At 41.2% G+C, this 15,436-nt stretch overlaps 1 protein-coding gene across 1 annotated transcript in view; it reads right to left on the bottom strand.

Moving 5' to 3' along the window:
• Nucleotides 1–7,811, bottom strand: part of RFX7 (regulatory factor X7) — a 118,230-nt gene extending 110,419 nt beyond the window's left edge. The window contains exon 1 of the mRNA XM_077827619.1: nucleotides 7,340–7,811. Coding sequence (XP_077683745.1) covers nucleotides 7,340–7,500 — 161 coding nt within the window. The 5' untranslated portion in view covers nucleotides 7,501–7,811. The remainder of the gene's footprint in view (nucleotides 1–7,339) is intronic.
• Nucleotides 7,812–15,436: the final 7,625 nt, after the last annotated feature.

Raw genomic sequence — 15,436 nt, 5'->3', positions numbered from 1 at the left:
AGAAAGTCAGGGTCTTTTATAAAACCTCAACTCGCTCTCAAAAGTTACATAAAGGTCAGTGTTCATTTTATTCAGATTATTTTCTAATCTCATAAAAAAATGCTCCCAGAGCTAGAGAGACTCCCCTGTCCTGGTGGATGCTCCCCATTTTGAAAAGTTGCTTCTCCCTACTCCGCTCTCCCCGCCCCCACCATCTATGCAGCTAAGTTTGTCCATTCCCCAAGGACAGAGTCGCAGGCTGCACCTGTTGATGGGAGGGATGTTGAGGATGCAGAGTTTGCCAAGAGCAGCTCCTTGCCATTGTAAGGGGCAGAACAAGTGCTTTCTTAACCAGCTAAATGAGGGAAGACATTTTAGATGAGCAGGTATCCAGAGGAGGAAGTCTCCTTGAGAAAGAAGGTATTGCCTCCTCCCCCTTCACATGACAGATATGGGGCTAGCCAGCTCTCCTGGTCAAGGGGCAGGCTACCCCCATTCACTGATCAAGGATGGAACACACATTTCCACACCCAACTAAGGTAAAAGGGTAACAGGCAGATGGTGCCTACCCAATCTGGAGAGAACAAGCAGTCACACCCAGATAACTCCAGTCAGAGAGGACTGATCAGGCTGACCCACATTGCAGCCAGCACGCACTGACCTAAAAAGTACACAGTCTACAATTCATTATGTATACAGTAACAGCAGTACGTTCTGGACTGGAAAGTCTCCCTACACAGCCTATGACAGTAGAGCCACAAAGCCAAGGAAAACTGAGTTAGCTACAATAACACTTGGCAATTTTACAGTACCTCTTATTTGAGGATCTCAAAAGTACTTACAAAGGTGGGTAAACATCTCCATTTTATATATAGGGAAACTGAGGCACAAACATTGGTGTGACATGTTTCAGGTCACATAAGCAAGAGACTACAGGAACAGTGATAGAGTTAGGAGCATAACCAAAAGGTTTAAGTTTGGTCTACACTTAAAAATTAGGTTGATGCAGCTACATTTGCTAATGTCTGAAAAAACCCACACCCCTGACCAAACAGCGGTGCCAACCTAGCTCACTGTGTAAATGTAGTTACTCTGACAGAAGAATGCTTCCATTGACATAGCTGATTTTGTATGGGAAGGTGATCCTACACCAATGGAAAAACCCATTCCAGTGGTATAGACTGCATGTACTCTACAGGGTTATGCCAGCACAACTATGCTGGCATAGCCTCTGTTGTGTAGACACAGCCCAAGAAACCTACTTCCGAGTCCCCTACTCTAGTCATTAGACCATCCCTTTCACTTAATTCTTTATTTGTCCCATAGTGCCTAGGTATTACAAGGGCCTTGGACTACGTTGCATTGCACACAGCTCAATCAGACAGAAACAATACATAAATATACACAATATTACAAGTCATGGAAGATTTCAGATACTGTCTATACAGACACTGTCACCATTTCAAAGTATTCTGGTTGTTACATCTGTCCCCTTCCAGATGCAGAGGATCTGCACTTTCGCTGGGATTGTTGGAGGACCATAAGGGAATTAGGTATCCAAATATCATTGAAATTTAATGTGTTGCTCCTAACTACATAGAGTCCTTTGAAATTCCCAGTCTGCACCTTTATCAATAGTCTGGTTAGGAAGCAAAACTCAAACAGATAAGTCTTCTTACTCATTAGCCAAGTATACATGCTGTAACCCCTTGTATTTACAGGGCATCTGTGAAGCTGTACTGCTTCAATGCTGTTGACGACCCCTGTCATTAGCAGCACGTCAATATTTTAACAGCAAGATTAATACAACCTAGCTACTGAGCCAAATTCATCCCTGATATAACTCCACTGACTTATGCCAGGGATAAACTTGGCCTACTGTGTTGGTAGATTTAACTTAGTGGTAGATTTAACAATAAAATATACGCAAAGACTCCATGACTACAAAATTCCAATAAATGTGAGTGACCGACACCCCTCAGCACTGAAATACCAAGTTTGGTGGATGGGGGAAATTAAGAGTCTCTTGTTGATAAAGTTTATTTCTATAAAAAGAAAAGAATACAGACTAACACGGCTGTTACTCTGAAACCTGTCTTTATTTCTATACGCATTTTTTCTCCTTTGGATTAAAACAATTTAGTTTTGTGATTTTTATATAGTAAAAACAATGTTTCCCAAATCATGGCAGATGCTCCTTGTGGAGGCACGAAAGAGTTGCTGGGTGTGGAAGGGCCTGCAGACAAACTCCTAAAACTGTCCTCCAAAGTTTCAGCATTTCTCCCCCTCCCCCCACAACAGTTTTTAGCCTCCATGATTGCAGAATAAATCTGTCAAACATGTTTGAGCCTGAGTTTGCAGAGAGTCTGAAATAATAACTCTGAGGTGTGAACTGCCCCTTCATTTCAATAGTGATTCTTTAAATGTCAACACTTAACTATTTCACTGCTCATCAAAGCATGCAAAAAGGAGAGATTCAAATTATGAAGGCCCACACCAGTGTTTTCCAAAGCACAGGGCATGAAGAGTTATCTGCAATTTATGAGCAGATGACATATTAATTAAGAGAGGTGTGATTGCAGGGGATGCATGACTTGTTTCATTCTCCAGAAGAGGGGCTGTGCTTTCAAGAGATTAGGAACTGATATAAAATCCAGCCTAGTTTCTTAGCACAAAACCAAGAGCCTAAAATGAACAAGGGCCAATTCAACTCCCACTGACTTCAACGGGACTTAAACTGGACCCTGCCACACATAGGAGTTTGCCACTGAGCAGCCCAGCTCATGCAGTTTTGGCATAGCACACCATACTAGGACCCTGCCACACATAGGAGTTTGCCACTGAGCAGCCCAGCTCATGCAGTTTTGGCATAGCGCACCATACTACTAGCTAAAAGACTGAGGACAAAATTATGATCAGAAGCCCACGCCCAGTGCTGCTTAGCCAGACTGCGAATGCTTTGTGTTCTAAACTCCACACTGCCTAGTCCTCAGTGCGATTTTTATGTCTGATATGGGGAAAAAAGCCTTCACCTCTCATGCAGAATTAATAAATTAAAATCATAGCAGATGCCTTAAGGACAAAAATAAACTGCTGGGATCTAGGCTAGGTAAGCAAAGTCAGGCTAGGGCCTGACTACGTGTGTGGATGTAAACAGAAGACAATTTACAGCAACAGTAAACAAGTCTTAAATTTAATAACTTTCGCCAAGCAGTCAAAATAAGGATAAAGAAAACAAAACAATTTCCACTAGCTATAGGATGTGAACTGGACCTTGTGAATAGGGTAGTAAGAGAGGGTTGAAATTGCCTAAAACCATTGGGGCTACTGTTTACTGCACATAGTGCAGAATGTCAGCAAATACTTTTCTTTGTTTGCAATCCAAATTTCTTAATCTCTGTCCACATCATTTTTATGCAAGTATAGTACTGGCTGATTTTTTCCACCAACAGGATATTCTCTAGCAACCTAATGGAATTCTGAGTAGACTCAGAACTCATAGCAGTATGTTTGTGTATACAGGCTCCATATATAAATTAAACACTTATTTGATAATACTATATTCTCACTCCAAAAAATTAATTGAAATTCCATTAGTCTATATGCACAGACAGCTAAACAGGGTAAGGTTTTCCCTCCTAAGGCTTTAGTGTCTGGACAAAAAGCTATTAATATAAAAGCTTTAATGAATCTACTATGATATGCAAATAAGCATATTGAGGCCCAATGTCCAGGGAAGACTAAGGCAATTTACAAACCCTGATATTAATCAGAGAGTCTGTAAAGACAGGTTCTTTCTAGTCTAGACTTCTAATCCGTCATTGGGAAAAGAAGTCTAATATTATTTCTGTCCTTTTCATCAGCACTGTAAGAACATATCCAACTGTCAGAGCAAGTTATATGTGCGATACAAAATAAAAATGGACAACACTTCTTTGGGCCCATTCAAGCGGGTCAGCTGAAAAAAATAATTCTGTGGACAGACAATACAGAATCCTTAATCTTTTAATCAACCAAGTATTAATAAGCCATAACTATCAAACATACCTGTACACAGACATGATTGTAATGCTAATGCTTCCTGGTTATTTTAAAAACATCTGAGAAATTTCCCATTTATCCCCTCCAGTGGACTCTTAAAGTGTGAATAAAAATATTAACTTAAAATGCTGCTAAATACTTTTGAAAGTCTTCAATATGTACCATGCCGTCAACCTTAAACACTCAAATTTAATCCAGTGTTTAATTTTAAAGAGATACTAGATGTTTGCAATTATAGAAGAGTTACTTCTTTTGTCAAATTGCATTTTAATTTAATAAACAGAATAAATTAACTATGAGCAAAGATAATGAATAACTCATTGTCCTGCTAGAGGCCTACATCACATACTATATTTATATTTGTCTGTACAGTGGAAGGACAGGCACAGACTTGTTTGTGATCAGCAAGTCCAGTATTTCAGTAGTTGCTATATCCTGCTATACTATTTTGCTTGAAAATATGTTTTACATACTAGAAAACACGTCTTTTAAACTAAAAATGTCCATCCCCTATACTCGCAAATGGGGGGGGGGGTGCGAATAAAACAGCAGAGACAACGCTAAAAAGTACTCATTTAAATGTGTTAAATCCTTCAGGATTTAAAAAACACTGACCTCCTAAACCACAAAACCAAGGAGAAAATACTCTTCTGAACAAGTGATAAGTTAAAGCTACTCATAAAGATGGAATCTTGTCATTTTAGTATTATGCTCAAGAATAGCTTGTACAATACATTAACTACCAGTACACTCCATCTACTGTAAACAATACTAATTCTTGGGTTGGGAACAGGGAAGAAGTGAGTTTCCAATGCATGATATAAATACTGTATGTATATTACTTTTCTTTTGCAAAGCTACCTTAATTTCTGGTTAATAAGAATAACTGAATCTGCACTAATATAGTATATAGGACACTAGTAAATAGTAAAAACAAAAACAAAAAAATAATAATCAGACATTCAGGTGAAGATTGCTTGCTAGCAGTACAGTACTAAGAGAATACACAGGATTTCTCATGTTAGCTCTCCACAGATAGAAAAACAAAATGTAAAGTAAGGTTTGAAAATGAAGTGCAATTTTATTATAAATAAGTTGTTTCACATATAATATGTTTACAGTACAATATGCAAGCACTGATACTATCTGGAAGTGCTGCAGAAGTTTTAGACCTGTCAAGAAAGCTGTCAGGACAGTCAAGAAGTAAAGGTCGTGTGTATGTGAAGGATGGCTAATCAACTATCTATTAATTCTACAAACCATATTGGGAGAGGAGACAATCACAATGTACTGGCAAAACCTCTGATGGTTTCAGATACTTTGGTGATGCCTATGCTAGTACATTTGGTGAAGCTAATAAAGTTCTTTTGTACTGAAAGTGAAGAAAAGTTATTTACTCAAACACTTTACATATTTGAACCAAGCTATCTTTGAATGTAATGTTATAAGACCCAAGTCTTCTTTTTAAAAAGCAAGTTCTTATTAAAGGAGAGGTTTTACTTAGTAGCCATTTTGTCTTCAACTTGGACATGATACCTAATCTGAATGCAATGTAAACATGCTGTCTGAGAAGCTGATTTCCAAGTACCATGTTGATGGGAAGAGAAGGGATAAATCATAAATATGTACCACAAAAACCTATTATAAATCAGAATAATCTGAAGGTAACACAATCGAAAGATCCAGGAAATTCATCAGTTAATACTGTCTCCTGAAGTCACCTTATTGCACACAAAAACTAAACAAAAGGCTGTGTGTGGATTAAGGACAGAGAACGTGATTTACTGTTTAATTTTAATTTCCTAGGTTTTTTTAAATATCAGTTTAACTACATAACAACCTCCCTAATAATATTTTTAACATTTTTGGACTCCCTTTTAAAATACATATTAATTCAACATACCATAAAGCTAACTATAGTATGAAGCACTATAAACACTGGATCAGTACATTGGCTATTAGGCATCCATAATATGGATACTGCAAAAGGCAAAAATTCTTGTAACTTATAGAATTCCCAATTTTCAAAATGTACCCAAAGGGCTCAATCCCTGCATAACATATTGCAGGTGCGAGGCCTCTGCAATACTTCAAATAAAAAAATTGCTTTGTTTTGAGAGTGGAGGACAAACATAACTCAATTAACTTTTTTTAACTAGTTTTTAAAAACTAATATTAAATTCAGCAGAACATGGGTTTACTGTGAGGTGATTTTGTTTAAAATTTGTACCAAAAATTGGATTCTTGGAAATGCCACCATGCCAAGTTTTAGCCCAAATCACATTTTAATTGCAAATCCATGAAAATAGAGGTTTATAATAGGAACACTGATACAATCTTTATTATGACATTTGCGCTCCTTGATGCATTAATACTTTGTATTATTGGGGGATGAGATGAATTCATATATCAAAAAGACTATTAATAAGCAGAAAACAATATTCAATTAGTAAGATACCTTAAATAGGTGAGGCTACATCCATTATCTTGACACAAACCTACTATAATTACCATTATCTCTGGATACAATGAATGTAAACATAGCCAACCAAACCCTTGAGTACATTTGACTGTATATAATTCCTGGGGGGAAAATGCTGGTATCCTCTAAATAAAAGAGATACACATTTATGTGCATGATATAATATATATTATACACACAGGTGTGTGTATATGATATATATTTCCAAAAGGTGCGTTCTTCCCAGGAAATGCAGAACCACCACCTCTCCTGGATGGTTTTTAATCTTGAATAAACAATGGAAAAACATTTAGGGAAGGTAACTAATCCTACAGCTGAGCAGGTTTTACGTTGCCTATTAATATTCTTATGGACAATGGTCCGTCTGGCTGAAATTCACAATACGCTTCTTCCTGTGTGTGTGCGGGGGGGGGGTCTCTCTCTCTCTGCAAAGCCAAGTAAACACATTTTCCATTCCCCATCCCCCACCCCTCAGATACACACCACCATCATGCAGTGCAAGTTATCTCCCAACCTCCTTTCTTTTAAATGCACCAAGTGTTTCGATCCCGATAGATTTTAAGCAACTTGTTTTTCTGCAGCTCAAAAACAAACAAACAAACAAACAAAAAAACCCCCCAAACACGTTTAGCGTTTATTTTCGGGGGGAGGGGAGGGTGGTTTCAGATGTGCACATTAAGGAACAATTTACCCCCAAATAAACCCCCCAAACAAAGTCAAGGGCCCTATCAGCGCGCGCCAGGCTCCGGCAATGCACATGCGGAGCCTGCACGAGCAAATCTCCGGCTCAGCGCTCAGCCAGCGTGCCATGGAGGCGGCGGCGGCGGCGGCTCTTACCAGATGGAGTTCTTGATTTTGTGTTGCAGCGCGTTGGCTTCCGTCCCTTGCAGCCCGGGCACCAGGGCTGGCAGAGCCCCCCCTGGCGCGGGGGTGCCGGGGAGCTGCTGCGGCGGCGGCGGCGGCTGCTGGGGATCAGGTTGCTGTTCTTCTGCCATCATCGCCGGCGGAGGGGTGCGGGAGAGGGAGCGGGCGCGAGCGGCGCTGGAGACACTAGGCCTTCACCCCAGCACTCGAGTGAGTCGCCTTTCCCGGCTGCCTGGGGGACATCACGGAGGAGAAGCCGCGTCGGGTCCAGCCGCTGCTACGCCGGAGGGTGGGGAGCCTTCCCAAAGGGAAGGCGCATCGCGGCGCTGCCCCGCGCTCTGGGGTCGCTGCGGGCTCGCCGCCGCCGCCCCCCGCCAGCACCTGGTCCCGAAGCAGCCCGCACAGCGCTGCCTGCCGCTTGCCCTGCTGCTGCGCTGCCAGGCGAAGGCAGCCCGTGCGCGCAGGCTCACTGCCGCCCTGTGCAGACAGCAACAACACGGCTCAGACACAGGGGGGGCGAGGGAAGGAATAACCAGGGCAGGGACCCAGCCGGCGGTAGCCGGGCGGGGAGGGGGGCAAAGTTGACTCCCGCAGCAGCGTGCCTCCGGCTCCAGGCAGCACGGCGGACTCCGGGGGGAAAGGAGCTCCCTGCCCTTGATTCCGGCTGGCTGTGTCAGTGGGGGTCCAGGCTGGTTGTGCAGGATTATGCAGTGTTGCCAAGTGGCCATGCGAAGGAGAAGGCTGGGCAGGGCACTCCCTGCACTAGGCACCCAGCAACAGATCCAGATGCAGTGGTATGGAGGCGGCCCCCGAGATACAGGGCAGCCCTTCACCTGCTACCCAGGAGTCGCACAAGGCATCACACCAGGGGAAGGGATCTGGGGTAGCCCACTCAGAATAGCACTGGTAAAATGTGCCCCTACACTGCACATCCTTGATTAGCCAAATGCATAGATGACATTTTTTGAGACTGGGCTGTTGGTTTTGTTAGTCATACGTACAGGGCCATAGGTCTGCATGGCATTTTACAGATAAACACATCACAAGAAGGGTCCCTTGGAATGCCACATAGGTGCAGGGGTCTGCAAACAGGGATCAGATTGCTGAGTTAGGGCCCAGGGCCCAATTTGTAACTATATACAGTATTACCTAGCATTCTGTTTACTCACATGAACAGCCCCATTTCATTAAAAGCTACTCACTGTAGTAGGCAAAACACCTGTTGGTTAGAATTCACACACCCAATATTTAAGAATAACTGAGGTTGTATTGTGCCTGTATACATAGATATGTACTTTAAATTTACACTCTGCCATACCAATTATCTAAACATGTCTTCCCTGATATTCTGTTATCAGCATTCTACTGCATATACAGAGATTCTCCAAAGTCAGGCAATGTGGGTCAATGTTTGTGAAACAACATCCCCACTGTATTTTCTACTGAATGCATCAGATGAAGTGAGCGGTAGCTCACAAAAGCTTATGCTCAAATAAATTGGTTAGTCTCTAAGGTGCCACAAGTCCTCCTTTTCTTTTTGCGAATACAGACTAACACGGCTGCTACTCTGAAACCTGTCATTTACAAATACTGTTGTTTATTATTTTACAGTGCTCTGTGTTTCCTAGAAACCCCACAATACAGATAAAACAATGAATGATAGGCTTCATTCTCTCTTGCCCTACAACCATTTATGCACTCCAGTGGCATAAAGGTACCATGAAGGCAGTGATCTTCTTTCCATGCTTGGGTCTTACCCCTAGTGTAGGGGCCTCCCATTCTGGCTTAGAGCCAATGAAATAGCTTTGTGGTGGCCACCGTAAAGCTCTCAGTATAGGGGAATTCTGGATGAAAACTAGAGCAGTGCTGCACTCTGCTTACTCTTGGCCTCCTATGGCTTCTGTGGAGCTGTGAGCAGTGCAAACTTAGAGCAGCCTGGAGGCTGATCTAACATACAACAGCAGCTGGACTTGCTTCTGGCAGGATGGAAAATACAGGAGGCACCAAGGGGGTTTTTATGTACCTTTCACTCTCTCAGCATTCCTGTATTTATTGCCTCTCAGACGGTGTGGAGAATCAAGCCATATGATCCCCAGCCCAAAGAGCTTACAAACCAAGGGCCCAGTTTTGCAACTAGATCAACACATGTAGTGTCTTAGACCTACGCAGAGTCCTTTGAAAGCAGTGGGGTTCACCCAAGTCTACCTGCATGCAGCGCCATTGGATTCCATGAGATTTTATGCAGACATGGAGTCCAGCCATACAGATCTGATTCAGGGTCAGAATCTAATTTCAGACAGGATGCAACAAAGTGACTGCAGACAAACTGTCAAAGGAGGTTAAGGAAGGAAGGGGATAACAGTAACACTACGATGTAGTTATTCAGCACAGGCCTCCCTATCTCATAGGGGAGTTGCAGAGATAAATATATTAAAGATTGTGAGATGCTAAGATACTACACTGATAGCTGCCAGAGAAGTACATTAGATAGATCAGTACAACCTCACTTATGCATAAATATTATCAGTGTGTGTATATTCTAACTAATAAGTTTTGTGCCTACTACTGTGAGTAGTTTTTAAGATAATGGGCTGTTCATGTTAGTAAACACAATGCTCGGTAATAAGCATTTAGACTGGAGAATACCTTGCAGGAAGACAATGAAACTGTGAGTTGGGCAGGAGGGAGCAGTCACTATCAAAAGGGACAGAAGTTCAAGAAACTATGTTCAACAGTACAGAAGAATGGTGAACTCAACAATGAACTTATAAGCAGAACAGGAAAGGCATGGACTAAAGGGCAAGAAGTGAGTAGAGTGATCTGCAATAGAAGAATGCCGATCAAACTGAAAAGTAAGGTCTACAAGATGGTTATCAGGCCTGCACTTTCGTATGGCTCTGAATGCTGGGCACTGAGACAGGCACAGATCTTGAATCCAGTGGAAATTAAAATGTGAAGATGGATTCATGAGAGTTACAAAGATGGACCATGTTTGGAAGTATGAAGGTGGAACCAATTATAGAAAAGACGAAGGGACCCAGGCTTATGTGGTATGGGCACATGAAAAGAAGTCTGTAAGAATATATAGGAAACAGAGTGTTAAACTTAAAAGTGGAGGGTAAGAGAAAGGTTGGAAGATTCAAAACTGGATTGATGTTATACCAAAGGATTTGATTAGCTGTGGAGTTTCCAAGGAACTGCTTCAAGACAGCCTGGAATGGAGAAGAAGGACTTGAAGAGCCATAAACATAAACAAACTAGGGAAATACAACCTAGATGGAACGACTGTAAGGTGGGGCATAACTGGTTGAAAAACCGTTCCCAGAGAGTAGCTATCAGCAGTTCACAGTCAAGCTGGAAGGGCATATCAAGTGGGGTCCTACAGGGATCAGTACTGGGTCTGGTTTTGTTCAATATCTTCATCAATGATTTAGATAATGGCATACAGAGTAGACTTATAAAGTTTCTATACCAATCTGGGAGGGGTTGCAAGGGCTTTGGAGGATAGGATTAAATGATCAGCACAAACTGGAGAAATGGTCTGAAGTAAATAGGATGAATTCAAAGTACTCCACTTAGGAAGGAACAATCAGCTGCACACATACAAAATGGGAAATGACTGCCTAGGAAGGAGTACTGCATAAAGGCATCTGTGGGTGATGGTGGACCACAAGCTAAATATGAGTCAACAGTGTAACACTGTTGCAAAAAAATAATAGTAATAATAATTTAAAAAAAAAAAAGCAAACATCATTCTGGCATGTATTAACATGAGTGTTGTAAGCAAGACACAAGAAGTAATTCTTCCACTCTACTCCGTGCTGGAATAGGCCTCAACTGGAGTACTGTGTCCAGTTCTGGGTGCCACATTTTATGAAAGATGTGGATAAATTTGAGAAAGAGCAACAAAAATGATTAAAGGTCTATTAACATGACCTTTGAGGGAAGATTTAAAAAAATGGGGTTTGTTAATCGGGAGAAGAGAAGACTGAGAGGGGACATGATAACAGTTTTCAAGTACATAAAAGGTTGTTACAAGGAGGAGGGAGAAAAATTGTTGTTCTTAACTTCTGAGGATAGGACAAGAAGCAATGGACTTAAATTGCAGCAAAGCAATTTAGGTTGGGCATTAGGAGAAACTTCCTGTCAGGGTGGTTAAGCACTGGAATACATTGCCTAGGAATGTTGTGGAATCTCCATCATTGGAGATTTTTAGGAGCAGGTCAGACAAACACCTGTCAGGGATGGTCTAGATAGTACTTAGTCCTGCCATGAGTGCAGGGGACTGGACTTGATGACCTCTCAAGGTCCCTTCCAGTCCTATAATTCTATGAAAAAGAAGAAAGGAGATACACAGCTGAGGGGGTTCTTTTTTTCCCCCCCCATTTGTACATAAATAGTACGTGACTTAGTTGGCTAATTTCGTGGCAGCATTATGGAAATTGGGAGCCTAAAGAAGAGGGACTAAAATTTTATATTACACCACACACAGACACTCTCTCTCTCTCTGTCTCTTTCTCTCTCTCCCTCTCCCTGCCCCCTCACCCCGTCCACTAGCTTTTGGAGATGAACATTTATAAACTACTGCATTACCAACCAAAGAAGACTTTAAAAAAAATAGCTCCTCCCTCTCTCTTTCATATTTCCTCTGCTCCTATGCATCAGTTTTGTTTACCTTATAAAATACTCTGTTCAAAATTAGAGAAGCTTAAGTTCTCTCATTCTTGCCTTTTATTTAAAAAACAAAACAAAACTGTTCTTTTTTTAGTCTGGAATTGAAAATTTTTAAAGGGACAGCCTCCAAAAGGAATTCAGGAAGGGGAAAGAAGAATGTAAGTAGCTCCTGCAAACAGGAGCAGTTAAACAAAAAGGTCATTTGCTTAATCCTAAAAGTGCTACATTGAAAGTCCCTAAGTGCCAAGCCTTTTTTCAGCAAGACAATATTAACATGCTTGAAATGTTGCAGTATTTGTAAGACCAAGGTGCCTGTACCTAGCAAAATTTTCTAGCTTTGTAGCTATTTTCATTTTGATAATGAGAGTGCTTGCACATATCTGAGAGCAGAATGTGACCCATGTATGATCAAATGAGCATATAATACCTGAATGGTCAGAACTTACCTTACTAGGGTCTCAGTCCTTAAAACATTCATGTATGCATTTAGCTTTACCATCTTGAGTTAGTCCCCCTGAAACTGATGGGACTACTCACAGTGGTAGAGGTAAGCACGCACACATAAGCATTTGCAGGATTACGGTCTGCCATAGTAAACTGGAAAAAATCCAAGCTCTATTTCAACATTATTTTAAAAAATGGTAATATTACTTTCAGTCTAAACCAAAACATACAGAGCAAGTCTGTTTCTGACAACTCAAATACTATGAAAAATGTAAATGTTATTTTTGGAGGGTAGAAAACATAGGCAATGTTCATCCCGGGTGAATTTAATTCCCTCTGGTATTGCTCCAGTGATTATCCTGTAACCTCATATGCCTGCGCACATATTAGCATTACTCGGCCAAAAGAAGACATCCAGCAACAAAAATGGAACTCGGTCCCATTTATTCTGTAAAAGCTATCATGCTGGGGGGGCTCAGGTATAACACTATGTTTCCACTATATAGTTAAAACATGACTCAGTATAAAGTTAGGTGGCAACAGGTCCTCTTCTAACTATATTTCCAAGCTTTGGTTAAGTTCAAGGCTGTAATATGCTCCAGGAACATGATTATATCATGTGTTACTCCCATTTACAACACAAGACCTAACTATATTTAAATTGTGTTAGGGGACCACTGTGTTGTAGCCATGTACCACTCCCCTCCCCAGCATTACAGTTTTATTTATTTTCAGAGTGGATAGTACAGGACTTGGAATTGGGCTGGGCACTCAGACCATATTTAATTCACAGAACAGGTGTGTGTGGCCTAAAAGCCCATGGCTGCACTCTTGCATCTCAGGATTAAACTCACCTTTTCTTGTCTTTCTGTAGTAAATTTCTAGCCTTGTTCACTGTGAGGAAAGTCTTGATATTGTAAAGCAACTGTTAGTGTTAATGATTATATGTTAATGTAATCCAAATGTAATGATGCAGCCGATGAAGTGAGCTGCAGCTCACGAAAGCTTATGCTCAAATAAAGTCTCTAAGGTGCCACAAGTACTCCTTTTCTTTTTGTGAATACAGACTAACACGGCTGCTACTCTGAAACATGTTAATGTATAGTGATTATAATGATTATGTGTTAATGTATAGTGTTAATATATAGTTAATGTACAGTGTTAATGCCTAGAGGCCCAAACAGAGAGCAGGGCCCTGTGGCCCCATGCCCTCTCTGCACATCCCCTTACAGTATGGCATAGTACAAAAGCGGCTCTGCCTCTATTTCACTCCTGCTCTCCCCACTTTCTATCACCTTCCAGGCTGAGGTGACTTGGCCCTGCATCTAAGTCATGTAACAATTCCATCCCTTCTGGGGTACCCAAAGTCCAAAAGAAACAAACTCTTCCCTTACCTCAAAGAGGCCTTGATGCACAGCAATCTTCCCTGATTTTTGGCGCAACCAACCATCTCTCCCACAATGAGAGTTCAAGGTCTGCTCTCCCACACAGCCAGGCACCAACTAAACTGGGCTCTCCCTTTTTAGCTCCTTTCTCAAAGCCTGACACACCAGCTTCAGGTGCCAGTGATGACTGAGCTCCCAGCAACCCATTACAGTAAACCCTATCACAGTTCCATTGTTCTGGGCATTCTATAAACATAGGAAAAGACAATCCCTGTTCAGTCTTTCCAAAAATGAGAAAATAAAGTTCTTTTTCAACCTAATCCTGAGAGGTCCTGGGCATCCTCAACTCTTACTGAAGCCATTTGTAGTTGAGGATGTCCAGCACCTTGCAGGATCAGGCCATTTGTAAAGGAAATCATGTGGGGAATTGGATTGGCAATGTTACTATGGGGTGCGGTACCACAGGCCTATTCCAGACTGTCTCACCAAGATGCAGCAGTTGTGAACTGATTCAACAAACTATTTTTATGAGACATCAGGAAACATTCAATAAGCACACAGCAGAACTTAGAAGTAAATCACTGGATACTCAGTATTACAGTAGTCTAATTTAGGCCTACATGTTGATGGCTCAAACGAATGAATAAACAGTATCTGAAAGACTGAAGAAGCTTGTGGTTCTGGAATAGTACTTTAAATGCACTCCACACAAGATGATAGGTTTGTTGCAGGATGGGAAACCAGCAAGTAACAGTATTTACCTGCTGTAAACCCTTCAAACCATAGGAAAGCAGAAATCAAAAGATAAGCAGTAAACACCGCATTTATACATCATGCTAGCTCAGAGGGTTGAAGAGTGTTCTTCTGTTCAAGAGTGGTGTGCAGCAGGACCACTATTTTAGAACTTGGTTGCCTAGAGCCAGGCATCTAAATTCATATTGAGACACTTAAATTAGCAGCCTGATTTTCAGAGGTGGTGAGCACCCATAATTTCTTTGTAATAAGTGAAACTGCACATACTCAACACCTTTGAAAAATAAGGCTATATTTATTTATGTGCCAAAGTAATATAAAGTTCAGGTCTGAAAATGTTAGTCCAGGTAAATATAATTGCTGGTGAATATTTAAATTGCAAATATGTTTCAGGAGGACCCATGCTGTACAAAATTACAGCGCAAAGGGCCAAATTCTGCTCTCAGTTATGCCTGTGCAAATTAGGAATAATTCCATTTATGTGGAAGAAGAAGTAGAAACTTGTAAATAAGGATCAGTCATGCTGACTAATACATGACAAAGACACTGGGCTTGATTTCCCACTGCCTTTCATCTTGTGTAGCCATTTACATTTGTGCAAAATGAGTGTAAAACACTAACCATAGCAGAATGACAGTTTTTATATGCACTTTGCCCAGGTGTAAGTGACTCCTGGCAACATCTACTTGAGGAAGGCTATAACTATCTTTCACAGTTTTTATACTTAAAGGCATCTACTTTCCTTGTCTGATGCATATACCAAGGCTTCTAATATGCACTGTATAAAAAAATGTGGAAATATATTTCAAACCAA

Source organism: Eretmochelys imbricata, chromosome 10, assembly GCF_965152235.1.
Source record: "Eretmochelys imbricata isolate rEreImb1 chromosome 10, rEreImb1.hap1, whole genome shotgun sequence".
Taxonomy (NCBI): domain Eukaryota; kingdom Metazoa; phylum Chordata; order Testudines; family Cheloniidae; genus Eretmochelys; species Eretmochelys imbricata.
Note: the sequence above shows the minus strand (reverse complement) of the source record. Positions and strands in the feature narration are given on the sequence as shown.